This window comes from Papio anubis, chromosome 11 (assembly GCF_008728515.1).
Source record: "Papio anubis isolate 15944 chromosome 11, Panubis1.0, whole genome shotgun sequence".
In the NCBI taxonomy this organism is placed as follows: Eukaryota; Metazoa; Chordata; class Mammalia; order Primates; family Cercopithecidae; genus Papio; species Papio anubis.
This window is the reverse complement of record NC_044986.1, coordinates 10190675-10205883: the sequence shown is the minus strand read 5'-3', so window position 1 is coordinate 10205883 and position 15209 is coordinate 10190675. Positions and strand designations below refer to the sequence as shown.

Below are 15209 nucleotides of genomic sequence, written 5' to 3'. Positions count from 1 at the left end.
TATCCTATGGTCCACAATTCTACTCCTGGAGATGCTGAACAGAAATGCACCCATATGTTCGTTAGAAAATATATATCTATCAGTTGTATGTATAACTGCCCCAAACTGGAAACCGCCAATAGGTCTATCAACAGCAAAATGAATAAATACATTTTGTTGTATTTACCCCATGCAATACGAAACAGCTATGAAAAACCAAAAAACTTAAATTGCATGAAACAAAATGACTACATCTCACTAACACAATCTTGAACAAAAGAAGCCAGACACAAAAGATAGAAAACTACATATGATTCTATTTATATAAAGTTCAAATGGACCAGGCATGATGGTTCACACCTATAATCCCAGCACTTGGGAGGCCAAGGTAGGTGGATCACTTGAGACCAGAAGTTCGAGACCAGCTTAGAAAACATAGTGAAACCCTGTCTCTATTAAAAATACAAAAAAAAAAAAAAATTCAGCTGGGAGTGGTGGTGCATGCCTGTAATCCCAACTACTCAGGACACTGAGGCACAAGAATCGCTTGAACCTGGGAGGCAGACGTTGCAGTGAGCTGAGATTGTGCCACTGCACTCCAGCCTAGGTGACAGAGCAAGACTTTATCTAAATAATAATAATAATAAAATCTTAAAAAATAAAGTTCAAATGCAGGCAAAACTAATCCATGAATTGTGATTATTCTTGTTGGAGATGGGGGCCAGGATGATTGGATGGGAACACAACGAGGCCTTCTGGGATTCTGGCATGTTTGGTTTCTTAATCTGGGTGCTGGTTTTATGGGAGTATTCAATTTGTTAAAAACTGCTGGTAGTTCAGGTCCTCATTAACCACCTCCTAACAAGCCTCCTAGCCTCCTGGTCCTCCCTGCTCTTACAAATCCTTCACTCTGTTTAAATGGTCTTCCTAGAACATAATCTGATCAGGTCCTCTTGCTTCTTGGGGCAAATCCTTCTATGGCTCCCCATTGCTTAGGTCTTCAAACCCTAATAGGTGTAAGAAATACCTAGAGAACTGTGCTTATTAATTATTGTCTACTGTTTAACAAATTACTCCAAAACTTAGTGGCTTAAGACATACACATTTTTTATCTCACAGTTTCTGTGGGACAGGACCCTCAGCTTCATGGTCTATTGCAAGGTTCCAATCAAAGTGTTGTCCCAGGGACTGTGCTCTCATCTGAAGGCTTGATTGGAGAAGGATCCACTTTCAAACTCACAAAGTGGTTATTGGCAACATTGAGTTTCTCACAGGCTGTTGAACTTAGGAATTCAGTTTAACACTGGCTGTTGGTATGAGGCCACCCTTGGTTCATGAAAACATACAAACTGAGAAGGGAATAGAGAGAGTCAGCTAATGCACAGAAGTTACAATCTTGTAACCCAGTCATACAAGTCACATTCCATCACCTTTATTGTATTCTGTTGGTTGCAATCAAGTTACTAGGTCCAGCCTAGAATCAAGGGGAGAGAATTACACAAGCACATGAATGCTCAGAGGAGGAGATCACTGTGGGCAGGTGAGTTGATTTGTGTCCTCCAAAAAGACATGCTGAAGTCCTCACTCCCCAGTATCTGTGAACTGACCTTATTTGCACCTTGTCCTACCAGAAGCTGGGAGACAGGTATCCTTCCCTAGAACAAATTCTTCTTTGGAAACTCAGAGAGAGCATGGCCTTACTGACTCCTTGATTTTGGACATTTGGCCTCCAGAATTGTGAAACAATAGATTTCCATTCTTTTAAGTCTTCCAGATTGTGGCATTTAGTTAAGGCAACCCTAGGAAAGTGATACAGGGGTGGTGCTAGAAATCAGCCTACTACATCTAGCAAAATTGCAGATTCCTGAGCCCATGCTCTCCTTACTGCCACCACAATGTGATACCATGGGCTTTGTGGAAAGACCTATTTATTTTGATGCAGGAATTCAAGGGCCCACAATCTCTGATGCAGGAATTCAAGGGAAGCAGTCTCTTTGGCCCAGCTCTGTTCCCTATACTCTAGTTCTCTGTGCACCCACCCTCCCCACCACAAACTCTATGGCTATGCTCTGACATTTCCTCTACCTCTTTGTCCTTCTCCCTTCTCTACCTGATAACACACTTATCAAGATCCTGGTTGATAACCTCCTCCAGGAAGCCTCCACTGATTACACTGAACCACCAGACTGAATTAGTTGTTTCCTTCTCTGTGATCCCAGATCATTTTGTGCCTAAATGTGCTAAAGGCACTTTGCCTCTCACATTGCATTGCCGTTATTTGCTCCCTTTTCACTTTTCATTTCTAAGGTATGAGTGCCCCAAGAACAGAAGTTGTGACTGATTTAGTTTTGTACCCCCATTACAGAAGTTGTGACTGATTTAGTCTTATATCCCCAGAGCCTGGCACAATGCCTGCCCAGGCGTATTGCTAACTAAGTGAATAAATGAGATGACTCTTCACGGCTGCTCAGGCATTGTTGGGAGGAAGCTTCAGCCACTCCTCGCCTGGCTGTCTTTAGGAGTCATCTTGGCTTATATGACATGACCTTTGATTGTTCTGATTGTGCTACATTTGTGTAGCAGAAGTGATGGCTCAGGGAGAATGGGTCATTCCTTAGTCACTGAGGGAAGAAGCACAGAATCAAAGAACATCAGAGCTAGAAGAGAGACATCCTGGATAACAGCCCAATGTGAGCCATGGGGACAGGCTTCGCTATCGAGAGGCTCAGCTCTGATGTGGCTTGCATGACCTCACTGAGGGCTACATGGGTGAGGCTTCCCCCTATTCTGCTGGGAGAGAGTTTCTCATATACAGGAGGCTGAGCCAATGATCCTTGCATCCCTCACCCCCTGCCCAGCCACCAGCAGAAAGAGGAACTATGTAGGGAAGGTTGGGGGAGCCCCAGCTGGGTCACTGGACCAGCTCCATGGGGCTCTCAAGACAAGAGGCATTGGAAAGCTTGTACCTATGCGTGGTGGCTGGGAGGTGAATATTCTCATAACCGCTTTACTGAAATAGCACTAATATATTATACAATCTACTCACTGAAAGTTTTAGTACAGTCATGGAGTTGGGCAACCACCATCACAACCAATTTTAAAACATTTTCATCACCCCCAAAAAGAAACCCCATACCCATTTTCAGTCACTCCTCATTCCCCTTATCCCCCTAGCATCTGCTAATCACTTATTTCCTTTCTGTCTCTATGAAGTAGCCTCTTCTGGACATTTCATTTAAATGGAGTTAAACAATATGTGGTCTTTTACAATTGGTATCTTTGAAAGGCTCATCCACATTGTAGCATCTATCAGTGCTGCATTCCTTTGTATTGATGAATAATTTTCCATTGTATGGATAGGCCACATTTTCTTTCTCCATTCGTGGGATGTGGAATTTCTTTAGGTTGAGAATCCCATTGAAACTTGATGAATTTAAAGTTGACTTAAATGTAAACCAGATGTGTCACTCTTCTGCTAAAAATACCCTGCACAACAAAACAGATGAATCGCACAGATTCATTGACTCAAAGAAGCAGACTCAGAAGAGTACATACTGGACATGGTTATGTAGATGAACTTCTAGAACCAGAATAACTCATCTTTAATTATAAAAATCAACAGCGGTCTCTCAGGGTGGGGTTTGGGGGAATTGACTGCAAAGGGCCAGGAGAAAACTTTCAGGGGAGTACAGTTGATAATTACTCAGGGGTATACACTTGTCAAAGTTTATGAAGTTGCATCCTCAAAATTGTGGATTTGATTGCATAGTAAGTTATACTTCTTCTCTCCTAATGAGAACTCTGAGGATAGAGAGCAACCTGCAAATAATTGCACTTGAAAGATTCTTGGTTTGGGGAGAAAGACTTAAAAAAATTTTTTTTGTAGAGACAGGGTCTCACTGTGTTGTTCAGGTTGGTCTCAAACTCCTACCCTCCAGTGAGGCCCTCCCACCTCAGCTTCTCAAAGTGCTGGGATTACAGATGTGAGCCACTGTGCCTCCCTGTAAGAAGAACTTTCAAAGAAGACAAGGGAACCAGGAAGAGAAAGGGGGACATGGGACAGCTGGCTCATTTCTGGATAGAAGAGTAAGGCCTCCTTGAAGTAAGGAAGCAACTCTTGGGGCATCTCTCCAGTGTAGAACTGTGTTAGCTTTCTCAAGGCAACACAGCAAGAACAGACTTTGGCCTGTGGGTTCATCCTGAAGAATGAATGAATGAGGAATAACAGCACAATAGCTAGGACTTACATAGCTCTTACTGTATGCCAGCCCTGTCCTTGTAACAACCCTACGAGGCTAAATGTTTTAGTACTGTCTCCAGCTCTTCCTTGTCATACTCGGGACCTCAGTTTCCTCATCTATCAATCAGAAATCATAATAGTACCTACCTCACCAAGTTATAATGCCTGGCTTCTAATAAGGATTCAATGACTGTGAGCTGATATTACCTCTATATAACTGTTACCCTCACTGTCATCAAAGGGTTAGACATTCAGTCGCTCTAAGGACATTGTATGTGATGCAGGAAACACACGTGATCAGGCACAGCTTGGCTATGACCTATCTCCCAGGGCTGTGTATTATCTAAGGGTCAGTCTTTAGCCAGAGGGAGATGTCATTGACAGCATTTCTGGTGGCATCGAGAAAGATGGGAGAGAACTTTCGAGGAAAGTTCCAGTAAAGAGCTTATGTAGCATGTGTAGGTAACACAGTTTCCCTAGGATCACAATTCCAGGCTTTTGTCCATTCTGCCTTCAAAGCAAAGACCTGCACGTCAGAAGAGGTGGGTGGTAAAATGAGACCATCAGGGCCAGGGCAAATTATGTTAATTGTGGGGACCTCCAGCCTGGGAACTTTGCAGCTTTGGCTAGAAGCCTAAGCAGTCACCACCCCCTCCACGGATAAGGAGGTGGGCTGTGCCAGGAAGCTGCTCCAAGGAGAAGTACTGCAGTATGGCTATGGAGGGAAGGAAGCAGCCTTCTCTTAGGTGAAGTACTGGAAAATATGGAAATGCTCCCCTCCTTTGGGAAGCGCCTTGCTTACTGACTTGTGTGTGTGCACAAACGTGTATGTGCTTTGTGTGTGTGGTGGGCCTGGGGCAGGTGAGAATGCCATGCCAAGCACTCCTGTATCAGGCCTCATGCTTTTGTGTAAAAGTTGGGTGTTAATCACTGGCATTCTCCAGGCCCCTTCTGCCCTCTTGGCTCCTTGTCCCAGGGGTGGGTGGTGTGGTGTAGAGACCCGCTCTCACAGCCCATCTGCCTGAGATTAGCCTGGGAAGGTCCCTCAAAGGTCTTATTCCTTGGGCTCCTTTAGGTTTTGTAAAATGCAGCATCAAAAGATCTCAGATTTTCATTAAACTCTTGAAAAACAGCTTTGGGGTATGATCAGGTTATTTGAAGGTCCCTAATCAAATGGGCCAATTCTCTGTAAGGGAGCTGTGAATCCATTCATTCATTCATCCATTCATTCATTCGTCTCACTCAGGTATTCAGGCATTAACACAAGCGCTTCCTGAGCACAGGCGTTTCGTCCGCTGGTTGGTCGACGGCACTGAGTCCCGGGAAGACGAATGAGGCAAGCCCGTCCCCTCCCCGCGTCCTTCCTGAAGAACACCTAGCTTGAGGTTAGGACTGGCGCCTAACGGATAGAACGAAACTGGGACCACAGAATGGGCCCTAAAACAGAGGCAGGAAAAGCGGGAAGGAGGATGACAGGCAGGCGAGACCACTTCCTGTCGTGGCCAGGTAAAGATCAGCAGAGATCTGAAGGCGATTTCACCCACTTCTTCTCCCGGGATCCAGAGAAAAAAATGCTTTTGTTTTCTAACTGCGGCGGCGAAGGGCAAGACCTCAATGGTTTTTAAACGTCTTGCGCCAGGACAGTGGTTTCTCCAGCGGAACCCGCAGGCTTGGTTCAGAGGCTGTCCCACAGAGGGCGCTGTCTGCCTGACTTTGAATGGAGTCGTGAGCGCAGGAAAGCTGGCAACACCCCTCGCCAGAGGGCGAGTGAAGGGCTGAGCCGGCGCCCAGACCCGACTCCCATCAGCTGTCTAGAAAGGGGAAGGGAAAGATCTACTCAATGTATGTATCCCGCTGTTCAGCCCAGCAATCCCTAAAACTGAGAGGATGGGCTGAGAGTGCTGACACTGGGGAAGCTCCTCTCCCTGGCCAAACACAAGCACACAACAGCGACCCTGCGCGCCCCTGGGAGGGGAGTCAACCGGAGAACTTGGGGCGACAACCAGAAAGCCGGCAACGGGTAGCCGCACAGCAGGGACGTGGGCTGCTGTCCCGGACTCTTCTCCCGCCACACTGGGCTAGACTCCCCATCTGGGTCTAGCCCTGGAGTTGTGATCAGCCACGAGTCCCCCTCCCCAGACAGAATCCTCAGCATTTTCGGCGACGTCTGCCGGGGCGCTTCTTTTTCAGGGGAGATGACAAGCTTTTCCACCTGTCCCAGTTTAAAGGCGACTTTCGTGCGTCAGAACTCTAGCCAAGTTTTCATGCGTCTGCCCTGAATGGTGGAGCTCCCAAAACACACGGGCACACACGCAGGGGTCTCTCCACGCACACTCGGCCGCGTGGCAGGCTGTGTGCAGACGGTGCCCACCCAACCCTCATAGACCTCGTGCATCGAGCTACTTCTGCAGTTGGGGGAAAATGACCTCTGGGTATCCAGCAGCGGTTGGGCGAGCTAGGCCCAGTTTCCTCCTCTCTGGGCGCGGGTTTCCACTTATAAAATCCAAGTATGAGGCCCACCCTGCTGGGGTCTCGGGGCAGTGATCCTTTCCAACCCAGATTTTGGATGGTGTAGCGTTTTGCATTCCAGTAAAGCCCTGTGTAAACTCAAGGGAGTAATAACAGTAATTGTTTATGGAAGCGCCATTTACGTTTCTAGACTTCCAAAGCAAAAATGGGGTTTGCTGCTGTAGATGAATGCAGAAAGAAACATTACATATGCCCGTCGAGATTTGGTGGGAGAGGGTCTGACGCCACAGGACCGGAAAACAAAATCTACGTCTCAAGTGGGTACCCCGAGTCTGCCAATGCAGGGCGGCCTTGAATTAGGCGAGGCTCAGTCTAACGAAAAAGAAAGCGGTGGGGAGGTAAAGGGATCCCAAAAAGCCCTCGTGTGCGGGAGCGTCACCGGGTTGGAAGAGGGTGAGGCCAGTTTGTCACCTTTCTCTGATAAGAAAACTGTCTCTCGGGAGGGGACCCCACAAACAATTCTGATTTACTTGATGCTTAAATCTAGAGTCTTAAATGGCTGCCCCATGGGCTTCTCGTGCGAACCAGGGAGTTGTTTCTAAAGCCAATGGAGTGGAGTGTCCTTTCACTAAGCCGTTCTGCAAAGGTCCAGTGTGGTTCTCTAAGGACTTGGCTGCTGTCGAGCCGCGCAGCGGATGCCTCTGCTTACCGCGGCGGAGGAAGTTACGCCGCTGCGCCTTTGGTTCACCTTGCCCCTATTAAAGCGTTAGTTAGGCAGCTCCAAACGCCGGCCGGCCGGAGAGACTTCCTGGGAGAAAGTGCTGTCTTCGGGGTCACAGACTCTTAGTTGAGCCGCGAGCCTTGGGCACCGGCGGCCAGAGCAGAGGGGTGCCCTTCCGAGAGCAGCCGTCGGTTCCGAGAAGCTGTTGCCCCAGCAGCCCCACCGAGTGACGCGCGGGTTTTGGCCGGGTCAGCGCTCATACGCACACAGGCACACCCACTCCTGGTCCCGGGGGAAGGCTCACTCTTCCATTTTCCAGGGCTAAAGGCCAAGGCCACGCGGATTTCTGAGTCCGAAGACGCAGTGCGAGGACTTACACGCGGATTCCCTTACTATCGGCTGGACGATGGGTGGGGAACCCAAATCCCTCTCTTCTTGGCCTCGCCCTTCCTAGCAGGCTTTAGGAAAAATACTGAGGTCGCCGGACCTCAAAGGGTTGGAAAGTGATGAGTTCTCCGCGGGCCGAGGTCACGTCCTGCCTCTTGGGCCGGCGCTGCGTGGCTCTCCAGCCGCGTGGGGGCGGCGGGCCCCTGTCCAGCCCCAGGGGGCGGGGGAGCGGCAGCTGCGAGCGCAGATAACCCGGAGGTGACCCGAGAGGGCCTGGTCCGCCCCTCCCCCCTCCCGCAGGCCTGGCGGCGGGAAGCGGGTCCCTACGCCGCAGGGGGGAGCGGCAGGCGCGGTCTCCCGGCTCGCGGCTGTCAGTGCGCTTCGGCCAGGGGCGCCGCCCGCTCCGCGTCCCTAGCTCGCCTCCTGCGCTCGCAGGAGCGCTCCGAGTGCCTCTTTAGCGGGAGCCAATATCCTTTTGTGCTAATAGGCTTGTCCTCATTTGCTGCCTAATTGGACTATATAAAGCCAATAACAGGCGGGCTCTTATAGCCCGAAGCCAAAGCGCCAAAATCCGAGGGAAGGCGAGGAGGGGGCGGTGGCGGAGGCGGCTGCGGAGCCGGGGCTCGGCTGAACCTTCGCCTGCCTAATCCCATTTGCCATTGTACGCGCCCAATCGCCGTATACTCCCCGCATTTAACTTGGATGACATTTTGATTTCATCATTAGCATCCGGCGCCGGATTGACGCAGCCTTGAGCCGGGGACTGCTCTTGCTGCCTCCTCCGCGGGAGCTGCAGCCGCAGCCGAGCCGCCTCGATCCCTCCGTGCCGCGGCAGGGCCGCTCCCCGCCCCTCCACACCCCTCCCCCATGCGAGCCCTCCCGACTGGGTCGTCACCCCGCCCTCCCGCCGTTGGATTTGCGCCGGGGGCGGCCCCCGACTTTGCGCCCAGTAGTTGAGTTCCGTTTATGGTCTGATTTCCGGCCTCTTGCCTGCTCGCCCCGCCGCCCGCCTGTCCCGCTCCCTCCCTCCCGGGGACCCGGAGGAGAGGGGACCATGCCGGAACCCGGGCCGGACGCTCCCGGCACCGCCAGCGCACAGCCCCCGCCGCCGCCGCCCCCACCACCCGCTCCCAAGGAGTCCCCGTTCTCCATCAAGAACCTGCTCAACGGAGACCACCACCGGCCGCCCCCTAAGCCGCAGCCGCCCCCACGGACACTCTTCGCACCGGCCTCAGCTGCCGCCGCCGCCGCCGCTGCCGCCGCCGCGGCGGCCAAGGGGGCCCTGGAGGGCGCCACGGGCTTCGCGCTCTCGCAGGTGGGCGACCTGGCTTTCCCCCGCTTTGAGATCCCAGCGCAGAGGTTTGCCCTGCCCGCGCACTACCTGGAGCGCTCCCCAGCCTGGTGGTACCCCTACACCCTGACCCCCGCCGGCGGCCACCTCTCGCGACCTGAAGGTACCGACCACTCTTTGAACTTTCGTTGTCCCCCTGCGCGCCCGTCCTGTCCCAGCCCCGCGCTGCTTCCCTCCGCAGCTCTGGGAACCCAGCACCCGCAAATCCTGTTTGGTCAGTTTTTTCGGCCCCTGGCCTGCATCTCTTGCCCACGCGCTGGGTTGCGCTGCCCGTGAATCCAATCCCACTTGGTGAGAAAAGAAGTGGAATTGGAGCCCGGGGCACGGCGCTTCCCGGGAAAAGTGGCCTCGGGCGTGAATAGGGAGGCTTCGGACGGCCGGGGCTCGGGACACTGCCCGGAAGGAGGGGGTGATTCCAATGCGCCTAAGCCGAAAGGGAACCGTTCTGCCGGCCCCTGGCGGGGAAGCTGAGGGAAAGGAAGGAGGTGGCCGCACTGCCACCATCTGCTCGCCCTTCCTCGGGAGGAGGGGGATCCCAGGACCTGGCGTCCCTTCTCTGGCCTAGCCGGGAAGGAGGTGGCCCGCGGGAATGGTGAGGCCTCATGGCCGGGGACCTGGAGGCCGGCGCGGGTTGAGCCTGCCGTCCCCAGGCGCCGGGCCTCGCTCAGGGCTGTGTCGGTGTGCATGTGTGTGCGTCCGTCTGTCTGTCTCCCCAGCCTCGGAGAAGGCCCTCCTGCGAGACTCCTCCCCCGCCTCGGGCACCGACCGCGACTCTCCGGAGCCACTGCTCAAGGCCGACCCCGACCACAAGGAGCTGGACTCCAAGAGCCCGGACGAGATCATTCTGGAGGAGAGCGACTCCGAGGAAAGCAAGAAGGAAGGCGAAGCGGCGCCAGGCACGGCCGGGGTGGGCGTAGGGGCGGCGGCGGCGACTCCGGGCGCAGAGGACTGGAAGAAGGGCGCCGAGAGTCCGGAGAAGAAGCCGGCGTGCCGCAAGAAGAAGACGCGCACTGTCTTCTCGCGCAGCCAGGTCTTCCAGCTCGAGTCCACCTTCGACATGAAGCGCTACCTGAGCAGCTCAGAGCGAGCCGGCCTGGCCGCGTCTCTGCACCTCACCGAGACGCAGGTCAAGATCTGGTTCCAGAACCGTCGCAACAAGTGGAAGCGGCAGCTGGCGGCGGAGCTGGAGGCGGCCAACCTGAGCCACGCCGCGGCGCAGCGCATCGTGCGGGTGCCCATCCTCTACCACGAGAACTCAGCGGCCGAGGGAGCGGCGGCTGCAGCCGCGGGGGCCACGGTGCCGGTCAGCCAGCCGCTGCTCACCTTCCCACACCCCGTCTACTACTCGCACCCGGTGGTCTCTTCCGTGCCGCTGCTACGGCCAGTCTGAGGCCCCAGAGGGGTGGGGGAGGGAGCCCCCGGCCTCCTCGTCCGGACCCCGGAGGAGACTGGGCCGGGCCAAGGGCGCCGAGACGTCCAGCGGCCTTCAGGAACTGGGGCTTCTGCGCGCAGCCTCGGCTTCCCCTCCCCCAGTTGGTAGCGTTTTGTAAGTATTTGCAATGCATTTTCGTGCAATTCACCCCTAATGGATTGGAGGCGCTTCCCCTCTTACTTTTGGTTTTTGGCTTATATTAAGAGAAAGCAGGAACAAGACAAAATTTCCGGGTCAAATATTTCAGCCGATAGTTTTTGTAAAATGTACAGCCCTCCCCTCCAAATTTCCGTTGCGCTGTGGCTTTTTGGTTTTATTTTTATAGAAGGAAAATGAGCGCAAAACCTGAATCCCTCTAGTTTATTCTTTTTTGTTTGTTTGTTTCGAGACGGAATCTTGGTCTATCTGCCTCCCAGGGTGGAGTGCAGTGGCGCGATCTCGGCTCACTTCAACCTCCACCTCCCGGGTTCAAGTGATTCTCCTGTCTCAGCCTCCCGGGTAGCTGGGATTGCGGGTGTGTGCCACCACGTCCGGCTAATTTTTGTATTTTTAGTAGAGACGGGGTTTCACTACGTTGGCCAGGCTGGTCTTGAGCTCCTGACCTCGTGATGCGCCCGCCTCGGCCTCCCAAAGTGCTGGGATTACAGTCGTGAGCCACCGCGCCCGGCCTAGTTTATTCATTTTCTATAGAACTGTTTTCAGAATCCAGAGAGGGAGAGAATTCATATGGTAGTACTTTTATTTCTGGATTTCTGGGTGTGTTTCTTCCTCCCAACCCCTAAATCAGTTATCCACCTTAATTTTCAGAATATGAGCAGCCTCTCATAAGAATCCTGACTCAGGCCGCTTTTCTCTTCTGGAGAGGTCTGTCGCAATTAGCCTCTTCATCGGTCTTACTTTGTGATGGAAGAATTCTCTAAGTGTTTAAAGGGAAAAGACAGCCAAAAATCAGAACTCTGACTATTGAAACAGCTCTATATCTGGCCTGGTCTAAGTGGTCTTATTTATTAGTAGCCTTTATTTTGAGAATTTCTTTTGTAAATTATTATTAGTATTACTATTATTACTTTGTTCCCTGTTTTGAGAGAGTAATTTCAGTATTTTTAATATGGTATATTTTATCCTCTCCTCTTACTTTTCATGTTCTGCAGTAACTGTTGTACGTTGACCTGTGCAATATTGTACAAAATTTCCTGAGAAAGCTGTTTCCTCCTCCACCGAGGGAAACAGACCTTTTCACTGTATAATCATGGTCATTCATTTAGAAAGAAAAAAATTAGGCAGGGGAAAGGGGGGAAGGAAGAAACAAGCTTAGGTAGTGATGCTCAAAGGAGTAAGTTAGGCATACTGGAGCGCTTTAAGTGAAGGACAATCAATTTAGAAGAATTTTAACTTATTTGATAAGTGTACAGATTTCTTGTAAAGTTCACCCTCTACTCCGCAGGACTCCTGGCTCTGTCACCCAATCTGTTTTCTTTCTGTCGGCTACACCTGTTGTTCTGCGATAGTTTGTTTCCCCTCATCTCCCTCACCTCTGCCTGGGTTGAGTCCCTTTTTAAGAAAAAGAGAAAAAAAAAATCCACAAAATATTGTTACACTAATGTTGTCGTGATATTGAATTAATTAAAAAGAAAAGCTTTTCGTGTTGCCAGAGTGTGTACGTTTGGACGATTTTCCTCAGAGCTAGTGTCTCCAAAACTCTTTTCTGCCTTGCTCGCTGACTGCCTCTGCGCTCCCTGAGTGCAACCTGGACGCACATCCCTGTAATCCGGGAGGCAGTGGAGACAGAGGCGGCTTTGTTCGCGACCAGAGGCACTCTCTCCCCTGTACCTTCCGCGGTTTGAAACGCCCAGCGAGCAGGGAAGAATGCTAGGTGGAAGGGGAGTGGACCTAGGCTCATCTAGTTTGGGAAATTGAGCAAAGCGACAGCGCGCGAGGCGAGATACCAGAGACAGCTGGTATTTCCGAACACTGGACTGCAGCCTCGCGTTCTGTTCTTAAACCTTGGTTCCTTCGGGGGCCAAGAGCTTTTGAATAGGGCATCCCTGGGCTTTCGTCAGCTGGTTAACTTTGGTGGGCTCTGGTTGGAGGGAAGAAGGAAGTGAGTTCAGAGTTTAGCAGCAGGCGAAGGCCGATTGCCAAGTCAGGCTAGGAGAGGCTGGGCCACAAGAAGACAACTCTAGGGACAGCCAGCTCTTGGGACTTGCTCCCACTTCCAGCAGAGGGGAACTTCCGCAGGGCTTGCGGAGCTGAGATTCCCGGGGCGGCTAGAGCATGGGCGCGGTCTTGATGTGCCAAGTGTGAGGGCACAAAGGCTACCTAGCTGCGGCAGCTGCAACAGAGAAGACCTTGTCTCTTCCGTGCCAGGCTCTTGTCTTTCCCCCGGCGCCCGACACCTTCTGGGCGGCATCTCTAGATCCCCGACCCTGTCCTGGCTGACGCCGGGAAGCGTAGCGCTCACCACGCCCGCGTGCTACTGGGCTCCAGGCCGTCGCGCTCTTGGTGAGCAGCTTGCGGAGGCACCGCGCGCCGGAACCGCCTGGAAGGGTGGGTCCGCCCGACAGAAGCAGGTGCCTGGGCGACACTCTCTGGTCGGGGGTGGCCGCCTGCCTTTAAGCTGAGGGTCTGCACGTATAACTCCTGGCGGGGCACCTTTGAAGCTGGGAAGCCGAAAGGGGAAGATGAGGAACCCAGAGGCTGAAAAGATTCCAGAGAGCAACCATAGGGCGCGACCGCTGGGGAGCGCCTGCACGCCTGCCTTTCCTCTCGCAGTGCGTTGCTAGGTTCTTCAAATTCAATCGACACAATTGATTCTACTGTGGCTGAAACGTCCAGTATAGTTTTCTGTTAATGGAAAACTGCCCTCCAAATAAACCGACATGCGTATTTATGGCAAAATTTTAGCCTGGACCCCAGTGAAGATAGATCTCTCTTTATTTCCCTCTGGTTTGGAATAAAAATGAGGCCATGTGTCATAAATGAAAAATAAACAGAAATTCGGGTCAAAATATGTTGTTCCTTGTGTTACCTACAAACATGGTGATGCCTTTTACTGTTGGCAATACCAACCACAGGACAGGCCAATAACAGTTCATTAAAAATAATGTTGCAATAGCAAACACGTTCTTAGATTTTTACAGCCAGAACACGATGTTATCAAAGGCAAAGAAAATGCTTCTTTATTTGTGTTTGGATTCTAGAAAACGGTTCTTGACTGACCAGGTCTTTACAAAGTCGGGAAATAACTGGTTCTCCACAAGCACAGTTTATCCTTTGTCCTGCTCCTACAGCCTCCCTTTTCCTCCTGTTGGGGAGCCCCACTGCCCTGGACGCCTGAGCATTCCTCCCCCAAACAGTGATGTGTGCCCTGGGGGAGGGAGGTGGTGCCAACTTGGCCTGGGGACTGGTGGCTGTGTGAGCCTAGAAGCTGGTCCAGGTGGGAAATGTCCCCTTCCCTCCTGTCAGGGGTCACCGTATTTATCCCAAAGCAAGAGAGGGGGTTGAGCCAGCGTGTGGGGCTGTGGAGCACAGAAGTCACTCTACACAAAGCATCCTAAGCTCAACTGCAAGTTTTTCTGTGGTTTTCAAACCAGGAGAAGCCAAGAAGGCACTTAGTGGGGCTGTCACATTTCCAGAGCTGGCCATCTTCTTCCCCCACCCAGAATGCCCCCCTCCCTGCTGCCTCTGCAAAGATTGCTGGGAGCTGCTGGCACCACTCACCAAAAGGGGCCTTTTTTGGGAAAAGTGAAGGTGCCTACACAAAATTCCTCCTGGACATTCCCTAGGGGGAAGACAGGACATCCCATGTCCTCTCTCCTAGGACACTGAACTGGCACTCTCAATTTTGTCTTTTCACCCCTCCTTCAGACTGTGGAGCCCAGCCTCTCTCTGCCAACCCTAGCTTTAGATTCTTCCTCCCCATCTGCACCCCAATTAATCTTCAAGTCAATGCAAATGACTTCAGCTTCCAGGCTAAATCCTTTCTGCACCACCCAAAGAGACACACATGGAAACAACACACAGGATACACTCACATTTGATATAAACACTCACCATACACATCCACACACTGTAGACCTCCTAACACCAGTTCCATGGGTTCCTAGCATACAAATGTGTTTGGCATCACCACCACTGCTGGGGCACAGACGTAATCACACACACCTTGTTCGAAGTGACCCTTTTCTCCGGTGGCCTTAGGCTTAGGCAAGCTGGGAAGAATCCTGGGAAAGGATTGGGCAGAGTGAGGTGGCGCTCCCACCTCTGCTGCAGGAAGCCTGAATGAACATCCTTTGGACTGGGATGCCTCGAAATCCCTCCTCACAAGCCATCTGGGATAAACTAGCAGAGCCTGCCACCATCCCCCCGCAGACCCCCATGCTCTTGTAGGCTGGGATCCAACTCAGTGTCCGCCTCCTTACAGTGCCAGGCTCTGCCGCTCTGAGCACCCCGGAGGCCTCTGGACCCTGGGAGACCACAGAGCCAGCATGCGAACTGTTTCTGTTGGCAACACAGATGTATTTCTTTTATTTGGTAGTAAATAGAGTAGGTATGTGTACATCAAACAACAGCAAGACAGATATAAACTGCCCCCCCAACACTGGGTGCTCATTCTGAGCTGCGACGCCCC

At 52.1% G+C, this 15209-nt stretch overlaps 1 protein-coding gene and 1 long non-coding RNA gene across 2 annotated transcripts; one reads left to right on the top strand and one right to left on the bottom strand.

The window, feature by feature from the left end:
• Positions 1 to 8850: 8850 nt before the first annotated feature.
• HMX3 (H6 family homeobox 3) lies at positions 8851 to 11057 on the top strand. Its single transcript, XM_003904364.2, has 2 exons — positions 8851 to 9250; positions 9864 to 11057. The coding sequence occupies exons 1-2, from the start codon at positions 8851 to 8853 to the stop codon at positions 10535 to 10537; spliced, it is 1074 nt and encodes a 357-aa protein (XP_003904413.1). The 3' UTR covers positions 10538 to 11057.
• A 214-nt stretch (positions 11058 to 11271) lies between these two features.
• Positions 11272 to 14441, bottom strand: LOC116269402. The gene is made up of 3 exons (XR_004176862.1): positions 12526 to 14441; positions 12010 to 12130; positions 11272 to 11495 (listed from the first exon to the last, which is right to left on the bottom strand). It is a non-coding gene; the product is annotated as an uncharacterized LOC116269402 (long non-coding RNA).
• Between the last annotated feature and the right edge of the window lie 768 nt (positions 14442 to 15209).